The sequence below is a fragment of the Bombina bombina genome, chromosome 2 (assembly GCF_027579735.1).
Source record: "Bombina bombina isolate aBomBom1 chromosome 2, aBomBom1.pri, whole genome shotgun sequence".
NCBI classification, from domain to species: domain Eukaryota; kingdom Metazoa; phylum Chordata; class Amphibia; order Anura; family Bombinatoridae; genus Bombina; species Bombina bombina.
In genome coordinates, this window is record NC_069500.1 from 1,187,292,877 (window position 1) to 1,187,308,749 (window position 15,873).

The window sequence follows — 15,873 nt, forward strand, 5'->3', positions numbered from 1 at the left end:
GATGTTCCCTTGGCAGACAGAAAATGCTTAACTACAGTAAGTATCATTGTTTTTGCCGTTAATTTAAAGGGACATTAAAGTCAGTTTTGTATTTATGCAACAGAAAATATTCCCTGCATTGCAACAGATTTGCATACAAAATTAATGTTTACAAAGCTTTTAACACCTTTCTTTTTATGTAAAATGTGCAGTTTTGCAATCATATGGCACACCCATTAAAAAGACTCTGATATGTTGTTTACTTCCTTTTCTGTGACCAATTAGGAACAGATATAAACAAGCTCTTGAACCTGTCATCCAATCATGTAGGAGTGTCAGAGTTCTGCTTTCCACAGAATGTACTCCAGCCTTTCTAGGGGGAGAGGAAACGCTGCAATTTTAAAAATTAAACTGCAGTAAAAACAGGCGGAATAAATAATGAAAGTGCATTGCAATATATTTTTAATTATGCATGATTAAAGTTTATATAGGGAATTACATTTTGAGTTTAATGTCCCTTTAATTTGAATTGCATATATACATACAGTATGGCCGCATAACATGTTTCAGTGTGCACATATACACAGGCATTTTCTAGCCTACTATCTTTCTGATGTGTTGTGTCTCAGTACAAACAGATGGACTCCCTTGGGAATGGCAGTGCAGCTGGAGAAAGCTTTGATTGTGTGATTAATGTAATTTGTGTTTTCTATATTGAGCCGTCTGGTCTGGAGCCCAGTGTATTCCAATTCTACAATCTTTGAAGCATATTCTTCTTTTCTAGCATAATGACTGAAACATATTTCCATGAAATATCCCAAATCAAAAGATTCAGTTTCCCCATGCTTTTGATTGTCTTGCATGACATTGACAAACTGTATTTTGTGTAAATAAAATGTTTGAAATGCATGGAAAGAAACCGATAAACAGTGTGGGAATATCTCCTGTAGAATCTTGAGAATCGTCAGCTTGAATCTAATACTGCTGTAAAATACGGTCGGGCGGCAGCAGGGACAGCATATGAATCTGTATATCAGGTACCAGCGTGCTTCATCATAAAGTCCTTTATGTGCTGGGCTAGGCAGTGGAAGAATGAGAACTGCTTTACAGTCTCTTAACGTAGTTTCCAGGGAAAGTGCCGAAGAACTTTGTCCTTCGTGATGTCCCTGAAATTAGAAAAGATTGTATTAGTATAAATAAGATACACCCGGCAACAAGAATCATAATTTAGGCTCAAGTCAACATTTTCAAAGGGTCATATAATTATGGTATAAAATAACATTCATTTTAGGTAATTCCAACCCAGGTATCTAAAGGTATGTAAAATACAGCACTGGATTTTTCAATACAGAAATCAAGACAGATTTCTTTCAGTGTGACTGCACAGAGATAAAATCATTCTATACAAGCCATGTATGTAAATCTGCTGCCAAGACAGGAAATCTGACCTGCAGGGCAAAGCAGCATAGAGGTAGCAGCACTGTGCCAATATGGGACCTTTTCCCTTGTTCCAGAGACTGGCATGAATGGCTACACTTCCAAAACATAGCAAGTCCGCTGTGTATTGTGGGGGACCCACAACTTTATTGTTTGATTTGAATGTGTTTAGAAGCCACTGTAGAGAGGGAAAAGTACAGTTATTTTGTTTCAAGATGGCAGCCAAGTACCGGCTTGATTACAAGTGGCGAGCTATTTAGCGTGCGTATGACTAGTTGAAAGTAAAAAGTTTGCGCACGAGTGATAACCCGATGCGCGCAAAAAGATGAAGTTAAAATATTGTGACTACATTAATGTATTGCCCAATAGACTTCAATGGAACGTGAAAAGTTGGGAAATAAACTAACACCCCTTGTTCACCTGCAAACCCAATCACATTTACTCAAGTGCGCTAACCTAATATGAAATATGAATATTTCACATTCCAAGGTTCTTCAAATAGAAGAATATGTTCTATTTATTTATAAATAAATACTTCTGTATAAATATATATATCTATACCTATATATATATATACACACACATACATATATATATATATATATATATATATATATATGAATATCTATTTATAAATACTTAGAACATATTCCACTATGTGAAGAACATTGGAATGTGAAATATTTAAAGTAAATACACAGTTAAACACTTTATTAAATATGAATATTGCATATATATGTTTTTTTATAGCTACTTGACTGCAAAGGGCTCCAATGCACGCACACACACACACACATATATATATATATAGTGCTTATATGTTTGTATGTGTATATATATATATATATGTCTGTAAATACATATGCACACATATAAATACATTAGTACATATGTACACACTTATACATATATTATATATAATATATATACATAAATATAAATATTTAGATATGTATGTATCTCTATGTTAAAGCCCTTTGCATGCCTATTTTTTTTTTCTCAGAAACCTCATATCTTTGAGTCCTTATAACTTTTTTAATGCATCTTTTAAAATATTTTTTCTTAGACAGTGTTATTATGATGGAACTGTACTTTTAAAATGATTTTTTATGAGTTTTGTGCAACTTTTTTTTTCTTGTGTAATAATTTACCAGAGCTCTGAAGTCGTACTATCTGACGCTTATTTAATTCAATTGTGCTCAAGCAAATGCATTTACTTTCAACTTATAATAATTTCACTTGATGTAAAGTCAACAGTTACTGTATAAAAGGTATTGTGCTGGCTGCTTTTGCTTCATACTGGTGTTCTGTACATTATCTGCTGTATTATCACAATCAAACCCAAATTAAGGGGGAATACTTACCCACAAACCATCCATCATCACACTTTTCCATAACATCTATGACATCACCTTCTCTTAGCTCCAACTCATCTTCATTTCGTGGTGTGTAATTATATAGGGAATGATATCTTGGAAAGAACAAACAGCCAATCAGTGGATACAGAGAGACATTCTTATTTGAGGATTTGAAGACTGATAGTCTGAGCTACTGTATTGTTTTAGGAATAATTAGAATATATAGCATTTATATATGCCAAAAAGGATATTTAAAGGGATAGAAAGGTCAGAAATGAAATGTGCATTTTTTTCTGCGGCATACGCACATATCCTGTGAGGGCTGGGCAGCATCATTCAAACACTCCACCTTCTCAGAGAGTTAGCAGTAGCTTGTATGACACAAATTACATCTTCTGAAGCAATACACCACAACCAGCTCTCTCAGCATGCATGGTTTTTTAATAATGGTGCAGTGGCCCTCATAGAATATGTGCGTATGCTGCTGATAACCAGTAATATCTTTAACTAAAAGCATTTTTGCTAATAAATGTATATTGTATATATTGCTCCCAGCTCCTGAGCTTAACTAGGCATGCTTTTCAACCTGATGCCAATAAAACAAAGCAAATGAGATAATAGGAGTAAATAGGAAAGTTGATTAAAATTGTATGCTCCATTTGAATCATTAAATACATTTTTTAGGTTTCATTTCCTATTAACATGTTTGGTGTGGGGAGTTAAAAAACAAAATGTATACTTACCTGATAAATTTCTTTCTTTCCGGGTATGGTGAGTCCACGGCTTGAGTAATTACGGTTGGGAATATCACTTCTGGCCAGCAGGAGGAGGCAAAGAGCACCACAGTTAAACTCCTAAGTATCACTCCCTTACCCACAACCCCCAGTCATTTGACTGAAGGGAAATGGAGAAAAAAGAGTAATACAAGTTGTAGAGGTGTCTGAGGTTATAGTAAAAAGAACAACTGTCTTAAAATAAAGGGTGGGGCCGTGGACTCACCATATCAGGAAAGAAAAACTAAATTTATGCTTATCGGATAAATGTATTTCTTTCCAAAGATATGGTGAGTCCACTGCTTGAGTAATTACTGTTGGAAAACAATACCCAAGCTAGAGGACACGGATAAATAGGGAGGGACAAGACAGGCAGTCCTAAGCAGAAGACACCACCGCTTGAAGAACCTTTCTCCCAAAAGATGCCTCGGCAATAGTATCAAATTTGGAAAATTTGGAAAAAGTATGTAGACAAGATCAAGTTGCAGCCTTGCAAATTTGTTCCACACAAGCTTCATTTTTGAAAGCCCAAGAAGAGGAAACCGCTCTTGTGGAATGAGCCATAATTCTCTCAGGAAGCTTCTGTCCAGCAGTCTCATAAGCTAAACGAATTATACTTCATAACCAAAAAGAAAGTAGTAGCAGTAGCTTTCTGACCTTTACGTTTCCCAGAAAAACAGAAAAAGAGGGCAGAGGACTGTAGAAAATCCTTAGTCGACTGTAAGTAAAATTTAAGAGCATGTACAACATCCAAATTGTGTAACAAAGTTCTTTGGAAGAAGAAGGATTAGGACACAGAGAGGGAACAACAATTTCCTGATTGATATTTCTATTAGAAACAACCTTAGGAAGGAAACCTAACTTAGTATGAAGAACCGCCTTATCGGCATGAAAAATAAGATAAGGGGAATCCAACTGCAGAGCTGAGAGTTCTGAGACTCTTCGAGCAGAAGAGATAGCAGCAAGAAACAAAACCTTCCAAGATAACAACTTAATGTCTATGGAATGCAACAGCTCAAACAGAGCCAGCTGTAAAACTTTAAGAACAAGGTTAAGGCTCCAAGAAGGAGCAACAGACTTAAAGACAGGCCTGATTCTGACCAAGGCCTGACAAAAAGATTGTACATCTGGCACACCTGCCAAACGTTTATGTATAATAAACTGATAACACAGAAATCTGACCCTTCAGGGTACTGACTGACAATCACTACTCCAGGCCTTCCTGAAGAAAAGATAAAATTCTAGGAATTCTAATTCTACTCCAAGAGTAGCCCTTGGATTCACACCAATAAAGATATTTATGCCATATCTTATGGTAAATATTTCTAGTAACTGGCTTGCAACCCTGAATCATGGTCTCAATGACCGACTCAGAAAAACCACACAGACAGAATTAAGCGTTCAAACTCCAAGCAGTCAGCTTCAGAGAAATTAGATTTGGATGAAGGAAGGGACCCTGAATCAGGAGGTCCTTCCTCAGAGGTAGTCTCCAAGGTGGAAGAGATGACATCTCCACTAGTTCTGCAAACCAGATCCTGCGAGGCCACGCAGGGGCTATTAGAATCAATGACTCGTGGATTGAGAGCAAACGGAGGAAACAGATATGCCAACCTGAAAACCCAAGGAACCGCCATAGCATCTATCAGAATGGCCTGCGGATCTTTTGACCTTGAACCGTACCTTGGAAGCTTGGCGTTCTGACGGGACACCATCAGATGCAACCCCCATTTGAGGACTAAGCTGGAAAACACCACCGGATGGAGTTCCCACTCCCCGGGATGAAAAGTCTGTCCACTCAGAAAATCCTCTTCCCAGTTGTCTACTCCTAGAATGTGGATGGCAGATAGACAGCAACTGTGGTCTTTGCACACTGAAGAATCTGAGTAACCTCCTTCATGGCTAAGGAACTCCAAGTTCCTCCCTGGTGATTGATGTAAGCCACAGAGGTTATGTTGTCTGACTGGAACCTGATAAACTGGGCTGAGGACAACTGAGGTTAAGCCAATAGAGCATTGTAAATTGCTTTCAACTCCAAGATGTTGATGGGAAGAGCAGACTCCTCTTGAGTCCAAAGGCCCAGAGCTTTTAACTAGTTCCAGACTGCTCCCCAGCCCAGCAGGCTGGCGTCCATGGTCACGATCACCCAGGAAGGTCTCCGAAAGCATGTACCCTGAGACAGATGTTCCTGAGACATCCACCATGGGAGAGAATCCCTTAACTACTGATCTAACTCTATTCTCTGTGATAGAGCCGCATGGTCACCATTCCATTGTCTGAGCATGCACATCTGGAGAGCTCCTAAATGGAATCGAGCAAAAGGAATGATGTCCATGGAACCCACCATCAGATCAATTACCTCCATACATTGAGTCACTGAAGGATGAGCAGTAGCCTGAAGAGAGAGGCAAGAGGAAATTATTTTGTTTTTCCTGACCTCTGTCAGAAAAATCTTCATCAATAGAGAATCTATTATGGTCCTTAAGAACACTTCTCTTGTAGCAGGGGAAAGGGAGCTTTTTTTCCAGATTCACATTCCATCCATGGGAACGAAGAAAAGACAACAATATCTCTGTGTGAGATTTTGCTTGTTGAAAAGATGGAGTCTGAACCAATATGTCATCCAGGTAGGGTGCCACAGTAATTCCATGAAAATGGATCACTGCCAAAAGCCTTTGAAAAAATCCTGAGAGCTGTGGCTAGACCAAATGGAAGAGCCACGAATGGGAAATGTTTGTCCAGAAAGGTAAATCTCAGAAATTTGTGATGGTCCCTGTGAATAGGAACATGAAGATACGCATCCTTTAGGTCTATGGTTGTCATGAACTAACATAGCGCAACTCCTCCTTTAATTTTTAGACCAATTATGTATGAGTATAGTGTTTTAAAAGGTTGTTAGGATGTGCACAAGTCAGGCTATGACTACGGGTCATACCCGAAACGCGTAAGCCGTCGTGCTGCGCTTCTCATGATTTTTTGTATTGGTGGCTTGTATACTTTTTTAAGGATTACAAATAAAGTGGAAACTTTATCATATGGAACCTTGCTAGAGCATGTCACTTTCTAATTTTGCTGTCATGAACTAACCCTCTTGTACTAAAGGAAGAATGGAGCGTATAGTCTCCATCTTAAAGGATGGAACTTTGAGAAACTAGTTTAGACACTTTATGTCTAGAATGGGACAGAAAGTTCCCTCTTTTTTGGGAACCACAAATAGGTTGGAGTAGAACCCGAGACCCTGTTCCTGCACTGGAACTGGAACTATCACTCCCAGGGAGGAAAGATGTTGTATACATTTCAAGAATGCCTCTCTCTTTATCTGGTCTGCAGATAATCTTGAGAGAAGGAATCTGCCTTTGGGAGGAAAAGTCTTGAATTCCAATTTGTAACCCTGGGATTCTATGTCCACAGTCCAGGGATATGGGATATCTCGTATCCAGGCTTGAGAGAACTGAGAAAGTCTGCCCCCACCTGATCCGATCCTGGATCGGGGGAAAACCCTTCATGCTGATTTGTAATCAGCTGCATGTTTCTTTGATTGGTTCCCCTTGTTCCAAGACTGATTGGGTTTCCAAGAAGACTTGGATTGTTCCTGCTTGGAAGAAGAAGAAGGGGAAGGCTTTCCTCTGAAGTTACGAAAGGAACAAAATATACTCTGATGTCCATTAGGCCAATTCTTCTTATCTTGAGGTAGAAAAGGCCCTTTTCCACCCGTAATATCAGAGATAATTTCTGCCAAACCAGGTCAAAACAAGGTTTTTCCCTTGTAAGGAATCGCCAGAAGCTTGACTTTAGAGGAAACGTCTACAGACCAGGATTTCAACCATAACTCCCTGCGGGCTAGGACAGCAAAACTAGAAGTTTTAGCCTCTAGTCTAACAACCTGTAAAATGGCATCTGCAATAAAGGAATTGGCCAACTTAAGAGCTTTAATCCTATCTTGAATTTCATCCAAGGAAGTCTCTACTTGAAGAGAATCAGACAAGGCGTTGAACCACTAAGATGCCGCACTAGTCACGGAGGCAATACACACCGCAGGTTGCCATTGAAGACCTTAATGAACATAAATCTTTTTCAAAAAAACCTCTAGCTTCTTGTCCATCGGATCCTTAAAAGAGCAGCTATCCTCAATAGGAATAGTGGTTCTCTTAGCCAGAGTGGAAATGGCCCCTTCAACTTTGGGTAAAGTATACCAAGGGTCTTTAATGGAGTCCTCGACAGGAAACATTTTCTTAAAAATGGGAGACAGGGAAAAAAGACACCCCTGATTTCTCCCATTCCTGTGAGATAATCTCCCTAGCACGGTCCGGCACATGAAAAACCTCTGAAGTGGAAGGTTCATCAAAGACACTATTATGTTTACTAAATTTCTTAGGAGTGACAATGACAGGGGTATCGGAGTCATCTAAAGTAGCTAAAACCTCCTTTAACAATACACAAAGGTGTTCAAGCTTAAATCTGAAGGATAACACCTCAGTCTCAGAAGAAGGAATTATACTGTCTGAATCTGAGATTTCACCCTCAGAAAGTCCCGATGTATCTTCCTCATCAGACTTATAAGAAAGGGCAACTTGGGAAGCAGAACTGAGGACAGGCACCTTACTTTCTGAATTCCTAGATTTCCTCTTGCGTTTTCCCTGTAATCTGGGAATGGCAGCTAATGCCGCAGATACGGCTGAAGATACCTGGGCAGCAATTTCTGCTTTGAAATAAACTCCACTAGGAGTTATAGAGGAACTGCAGGGCACTGCATGTGACGCAATTGAGGCTTGGGACGTAGCAGGAGAAAGCGGAGGTATTATTTTAACAGCATCATCCTGAGAGACATTAGGTTCAAACATTTTACCTTTATTTTGCATAGGAGCTGCAATTTGTGCATCTAAACATAATAAGCATGAATTCATGAGAGCAGGCTTTTGCTTCATATCAGACATGTTGTGAAACAGTAAATAAACTTGTACAGATAAGTTTAAAAGATTTTAATATTCAATTAAAATAAGCTAAGTAAAAAATACACTTTAAATTTTATCCCAAATTAGGATCGATCCCCAGCTAAAATTATGTGAAAAAAGTTAAGAAAAAGGAAATTTATGCTTACCTGATAAATGTATTTCTTACGATATGACAAGTGCACGGATTTCATCCTTACTTATGGGATATCGCCTCCTGGTCAGCAGGAGGAGGCAAAGAGCTCCACAGCAGAGCTGCATAAATAGCTCCTCCCTTCCCCCCTCAACACAGTCATTAGACCAAAGTTAGGAAGAGAAAGGAAGAGCCCAGGAGCAGAGGTGACTGAAGTTTAACAAAAATAAAAACCTGTCTTAGAAATTGACAGGGTGGGCCGTGGACTCGTCATATCGTAAAAGAAATAAATTTATCAGGTAAGCATAAATTTCCTTTTCTTTTACAAGATATGACAAATCCACGGATTTCATCCTTACTTATGGGATACAATACCAAAGCTATAGGACACGGATGAAAGGGAGGGACAAGACAGGAACCTAAACGGAAGGCACCACTGCTTGAAGAATCTTTCTCCCCAAAAGCAGCCTCGGACAAGGCAAAAGTATCAAATTTGGAAAAAGTGTGAAGAGAGTGTGCAGCCTTGCAAATCTGTTCAACAGAAGCATCATTTTTAAATGCCCATGAGGAAGCCACAGCCCTCGTAGAATGAGCCGTAATTCGTTCTGGAGGCTGTTGCCCCGCAGTTTCATATGCCAAACGGATGATACTCTTCAGTCAAAAAGAAAGAGAGGTAGCCGTAGCTTTCTGACCCCTATGTTTCCCAGAAAAAACAACAAATAATGAAGATGTTTGACGAAAATCCCTAGTCGCCTGCAAGTAGAATTTCAAGGCACAGACCACATCTAAATTATGTAATAGATGCTCCTTCTTAGAGGAGGGGGTTAGGACACAAGGAAGGAACAACAATTTCCTGATTAATATTCTTGTTAGAAACAACCTTAGGAAGAAAACCAGGTTTGGTACGTAACACTGCCTTATCAGAATGGAAAATAAGATAAGGAGAATCACATAGTAATGCCGAAAGCTCAAAAACTCTGCGAGCAGAAGAAATAGCAACCAAAAACGAAACTTTCCAAGATAATAACTTAATATCTAAGGAATGCATAGGTTCAAATGGAAACCCCTTGAAGAACATTAAGAACTAAATTCAAACTCCAAAGAGGAGCAATTGGTCTAAATACAGGTCTGATTCTAGTAAGGGCCTGACAAAAAGATTGGACATCTGGAACATCTGCCAGACGCTTGTGTAGCAAAATAGACAAAGCAGAAATGTGTCCCTTTAAGGAACTTGCTGACAACCGTTTCTCCAATCCTTCTTGGAGAAAAGATAAAATCCTGGGAATCCTAACCCTACTCCATGAGTAGCTCTTAGATCCGCACCAATAAAGATATTTACGCCATATCTTATGGTAAATTTTTCTATTAACAGGCTTGCGTGCCTGAATCAAAGTATCAATGACCGCATCAGAGAACCCCTGCTTAGATAAAATCAAGCTTTCAATCTCCAAGCAGTCAGCTGCAGAGAAGTTAGATTTGGATGATGGAAGGGTCTCTGAATGAGAAGGTCCTGCCTCAATGGAAGCTTCCACGGCGGCAGAGAGGACATGTCCACCAGATCGGCATACCAAGTCCTGCGAGGCCACGCAGGAGCGATTAGAATCACTGAAGCCCTCTCCTGTTTGATCCGTGCAATCACCCGAGGAAGGAGAGCAAACGGTGGAAACACATAAGCTAGGTTGAACGACCAAGGCACTGTCAAGACATCTATCAGTTTGGCCTGAGGATCCCTGGACCAGGATCCGTATCTTGGGAGCTTGGCATTCTGATGAGATGCCATCAGATCCAATTCCGGTCTGCCCCACCTGAGAATCAGGGTGGCAAAGACCTCCGGGTAGAGTTCCCATTCCCCCGGATGAAATGTCTGTTTGCTCAAAAAAACATAATTTATGCTTACCTGATAAATTTATTTCTCTTGTAGTGTAGTCAGTCCACGGGTCATCCATTACTTATGGGATTATATCTCTCCCCAACAGGAAGTTGCAAGAGGATCACCCAAGCAGAGCTGCTATATAGCTCCTCCCCTCACATGTCATATCCAGTCATTCGACCGAAACAAGACGAGAAAGGAGAAACCATAGGGTGCAGTGGTGACTGGAGTTTAATTAAAATTTAGGTCTGCCTTAAAAGACAGGGCGGGCCGTGGACTGACTACACTACAAGAGAAATACATTTATCAGGTAAGCATAAATTATGTTTTCTCTTGTTAAGTGTAGTCAGTCCACGGGTCATCCATTACTTATGGGATACCAATACCAAAGCTAAAGTACACGGATGATGGGAGGGACAAGGCAGGAACTTTAAACGTAATGAACCACTGCCTGAAGCACCTTTCTCCCAAAAACAGCCTCCGAAGAAGCAAAAGTGTCAAATTTGTAAAATTTTGAAAAAGTGTGAAGTGAAGACCAAGTTGCAGCCTTGCAAATCTGTTCAACAGAGGCCTCATTTTTAAAGGCCCAGGTGGAAGCCACAGCTCTAGTGGAATGAGCTGTAATTCTTTCAGGAGGCTGCTGTCCAGCAGTCTCATAGGCTAAACGTATTATGCTACGAAGCCAAAAGGAGAGAGAGGTAGCCGAAGCCTTTTGACCTCTCCTCTGTCCCGAGTAAACGATAAACAGGGAAGAAGTTTGACGAAAATCTTTAGTTGCCTGTAAATAGAACTTCAGGGCACAGACTACGTCCAGATTATGCAAAAGTCGTTCCTTCTATGAAGAAGGGTTAGGACATAATGATGGAACAACAATCTCTTGATTGATATTCCTGTTAGAAACCACCTTAGGTAAAAACCCAGGTTTAGTATGCAGAACTACCTTGTCTGAATGGAAAATCAGATAAGGAGAATCACAGTGTAGGGCAGATAACTCAGAGACTCTTCGAGCCGAGGAAATAGCCATCAAAAACAGAACTTTCCAAGATAACAGCTTAATATCAATGGAATGGAGGGGTTCAAACGGAACACCTTGAAGAACTTTAAGAACTAAGTTTAAGCTCCACGGCGGAGCAACAGTCTTAAACACAGGCTTAATCCTAGCCAAAGCCTGACAAAAAGCCTGAACGTCTGGAACATCTGCCAGACGTTTGTGTAACAGAATAGACAGAGCCGAAATCTGTCCCTTTAATGAACTAGCAGATAAACCCTTTTCTAAACACTCTTGTAGAAAGGACAAAATCCTAGGAATCCTAACTTTACTCCATGAGTAACTCTTGGATTCACACCAATATAAGTATTTACGCCATATTTTATGGTAAATTTTTCTGGTAACAGGTTTCCGAGCCTGTATTAAGGTATCAATAACTGACTCCGAGAAGCCATGCTTTGATAGAATCAAGCGTTCAATCTCCATGCAGTCAGCCTCAGAGAAATTAGATCTGGATGGTTGAAAGGACCCTGAATTAGAAGGTCCTGTCTCAGAGGTAGAGACCATGGTGGACAGGACGACATGCCCACTAGATTTGCATACCAGGTCCTGCGTGGCCACGCAGGTGCTATCAGAATCACCGATTCTCTCTCCTGTTTGATCTTGGCAATCAGCCGAGGAAGCAGCAGAAATGGTGGAAACACATAAGCCATGTTGAAACCCCAAGGGGCTGCTAGAGCATCTATCAGCGCCGCTCCCGGGTCCCTGGACCTGGATCCGTAGCAAGGAAGTTTGGCATTCTGTCGAGAAGCCATGAGATCCAGTTCCGGTTTACCCCAACAATGAATTAGTTAAGCAAAGACCTCCGGATGAAGTTCCCACTCCCCCGGATGAAAAGTCTGACGACTTAGGAAGTCCGCCTCCCAGTTCTCCACGCTTGGGATATAGATCGCCGACAGGTGGCAAGAGGTGGACTCTGCCCAGCGAATTATCTTTGATACTTCCAACATCGCTAGGGAACTCCTGGTTCCCCCTTGATGGTTGATGTAAGCCACAGTCGTGATATTGTCCGACTGAAATCTGATGAACCTCAGTGTTGCCAACTGAGGCCAAGCTAGAAGATCATTGAATATCGCTCTTAATTCCAGAATATTTATTGGGAGGAGTTTCTCCTCCTGAGTCCACGATCCCTGAGCCTTCAGGGAGTTCCAGACTGCGCCCCAACCTAGAAGGCTGGCATCTGTTGTTACAATCGTCCAATCTGGCCTGCGAAAGGTCATCCCTTTGGACAGATGGAGTCGAGAAAGCCACCAGAGAAGAGAATCCCTGGTCTCTTGATCCAGATTTATTAGAGGGGACAAATCTGAGTAATCCCCATTCCACTGACTGAGCATGCATAATTGCAGCGGTCTGAGATGCAGGCGCGCAAATGGTACTATGTCCATTGCTGCTACCATTAAGCCGATTACTTCCATGCACCGAGCTACTGACGGGTGTGGAATGGAATGAAGGGCACGGCAAGCATTTAGAAGTTTTGATAACCTGGCCTCCGTCAGGTAAATCTTCATCTCTACAGAATCTATAAGAGTCCCTAAGAAGGGAACCCTTGTGAGTGGTAATAGAGAACTCTTTTCCACGTTCACCTTCCACCTATGCGACCTCAGAAATGCCAGAACTATCTTTGTATGAGACTTGGCAGTTTGAAAACTTGATGCTTGTATCAGAATGTCGTCTAGGTACGGAGCCACCGCTATGCCTCGCGGTCTTAGTACCGCCAGAAGTGAGCCCAGAACCTTTGTAAAGATTCTTGGGGCCGTAGCTAACCCGAAGGGAAGAGCTACAAACTGGTAATGCCTGTCTAGGAAGGCAAATCTTAGATACCGATAATGATCCTTGTGAATCGGTATGTGAAGGTAGGCATCCTTTAAGTCCACTGTGGTCATGTACTAACCCTCTTGGATCATGGGTAGGATGGTTCGAATAGTTTCCATTTTGAATGATGGAACTCTTAGGAACTTGTTTAGGATCTTTAAGTCCAAGATTGGTCTGAAGGTTCCCTCTTTCTTGGGAACCACAAACAGATTTGAATAAAATCCTTGCCCTTGTTCCGACCGCGGAACTGGGTGGATCACCCCCATTAATAAGAGGTCACAGCGTAGAAACGCCTCTTTCTTTTTTTGGTTTGCTGATAACCTTGAAAGATGAAATCTCCCTTGTGGAGGAGAAGCTTTGAAGTCCAGAAGATATCCCTGAGATATGATCTCCAACGCCCAGGGATCCTGGACATCTCTTGCCCAAGCTTGGGCAAAGAGAGAAAGTCTGCCCCCCACTAGATCCGTTTCCGGACAGGGGGCCCTTACTTCATGCTGTCTTAGGGGCAGCAGCAGGTTTTCTGGCCTGCTTGCCCTTGTTCCAAGACTGGTTGCCTTTCCAACCCTGTCTGTAACGAGTAGCAGTCCCTTCCTGTTTTGGGGCGGAGGAAGTTGATGCTGCTCCTGCCTTGAAATTACGAAAGGCATGAAAATTAGACTGTTTGGCCTTTGATTTGGCCCTGTCCTGTGGAAGGGAGTGGCCCTTACCTCCAGTAATGTCAGCAATAATTTCTTTCAAGCCGGGCCCGAATAAGGTTTGCCCTTTGAAAGGAATATTAAGCAATTTAGATTTAGAAGTTACATCTGCTGACCAGGATTTAAGCCATAGCGCTCTGCGCGCCTGGATGGCGAATCCGGAGTTCTTAGCCGTTAGTTTGGTTAAATGCACCACAGCATCCGAAACAAATGCATTAGCTAGCTTAAGGGCTTTAAGCTTGTTCATAATCTCATCCAATGGAGCTGTGCGAATAGCCTCTTCCAGAGACTCAAACCAGAATGCCGCCGCAGCAGTGACGGGCGCAATGCATGCAAGGGGCTGTAATATAAAACCTTGTTGAACAAACATTTTCTTAAGGTAACCTTCTAATTTTTTATCCATTGGATCTGAGAAAGCACAACTATCCTCCACCGGGATAGTGGTACACTTGGCTAAAGTAGAAACTGCTCCCTCCACCTTAGGGACCGTCTGCCATAAGTCTCGTGTGGTGGCGTCTATTGGGAAAATTTTTCTAAATATCGGAGGAGGGGAAAAAGGCACACCGGGTCTATCCCACTCCTTGCTAATAATCTCTGTAAGCCTTCTAGGTATAGGAAAAACGTCAGTACACACCGGTACCGCATAGTATTTATCCAGCCTACATAATTTATCTGGGATTGCCACCGTGTCGCAATCATTCAGAGCCGCTAACACCTCCCCTAGCAATACACGGAGGTTCTCAAGCTTAAATTTAAAATTTTAAATTTCTGAATCCGGTCTCCCCGGATCAGATCCGTCACCCACAGAATGAAGCTCTCCGTCCTCATGTTCTGCAAATTGTGACGCAGTATCGGACATGGCTCTCGTGTCATCGGCGTGCTCTGTCCTAAACCCAGAGCTATCGCGCTTGCCTCTTAACTCAGGCAAATTAGATAATACTTCTTTCATAACATTAGCCATATCATGCAAAGTGATTTGTAAGGGCCTTGATGTACTTGGCGCCACAATCTCACGCACCTCCTGAGCGGGAGGCGAAGGTACTGACACGTGAGGAGAGTTAGACGGCATAACTTCCCCCTCGATGTCTGGTGATAATTTCTTTACCGGTAAAGACTGACTTTTATTTAAAGTAACATCAATACAATTGGTACACAAATTTCTATTGGGCTCCACATTGGCTTTTAAACATAATGAACAAGTAGATTCATCTGTATCAGACATGTTTAACAGACTAGCAATGAAGGCTAGCAAGCTTGGAAAAAAACTGTCAGTGAATTTACAAGCAATATGAAAAAACGCAGCAGCGCTTTTAAAAACACACAAAAAAAAACAAAAACTGTCACAGTTGAAATAACAATGAACTAATTCAGTTATAGCCAACAATTTTTAACAATAAATGTATGAATTTAGCAGAGGATTGCACCCACTAGCAAACGGATGATTAACCCCTCAATACCCACAACCGGATAATCAATTTTAGATTTAACGTTTTTCTCACAGTCAAACACACTGTCACAGGTCTGCTGTGACTGATTACCTCCCTCAAAATTGAATTTTGAAGACCCCTGAGCTCTCTGGAGACGTCCTGGATCAAGGAGGAAAAGGCAGGAAGACTGTGCTAGAATTTTATCTGCGCAAAAAGGCGCTAAAAAAGGCCCCTCCCACTCATATTACAACAGTGGGAGACCTGTTACAACGGTTTCTATGCAGAAATAAACGTTAGCCATGTGGAAAAAAATCATGCCCAAAAAGATTTATCACCAAAGTACCTCACAAAACGAATAACATGCCAGTAAACGTTTTAAAAACAACTTTTCCAGT

The 15,873-nt window shown here is 41.3% G+C and overlaps 1 protein-coding gene across 2 annotated transcripts in view; it reads right to left on the bottom strand.

Moving 5' to 3' along the window:
• Positions 1-424: 424 nt before the first annotated feature.
• The window catches only part of SORBS2 (sorbin and SH3 domain containing 2), a 551,268-nt gene continuing 535,819 nt past the window's right edge, over positions 425-15,873 (bottom strand). For both annotated transcript variants that reach the window (XM_053703892.1, XM_053703891.1), the window contains 2 exons: positions 2,781-2,887; positions 425-1,145 (listed from right to left, as the gene is read on the bottom strand). In XM_053703892.1, the coding sequence (XP_053559867.1) occupies positions 1,084-1,145; positions 2,781-2,887 (169 nt within the window). In that variant the 3' untranslated portion in view covers positions 425-1,083. The remainder of the gene's footprint in view (positions 1,146-2,780; positions 2,888-15,873) is intronic.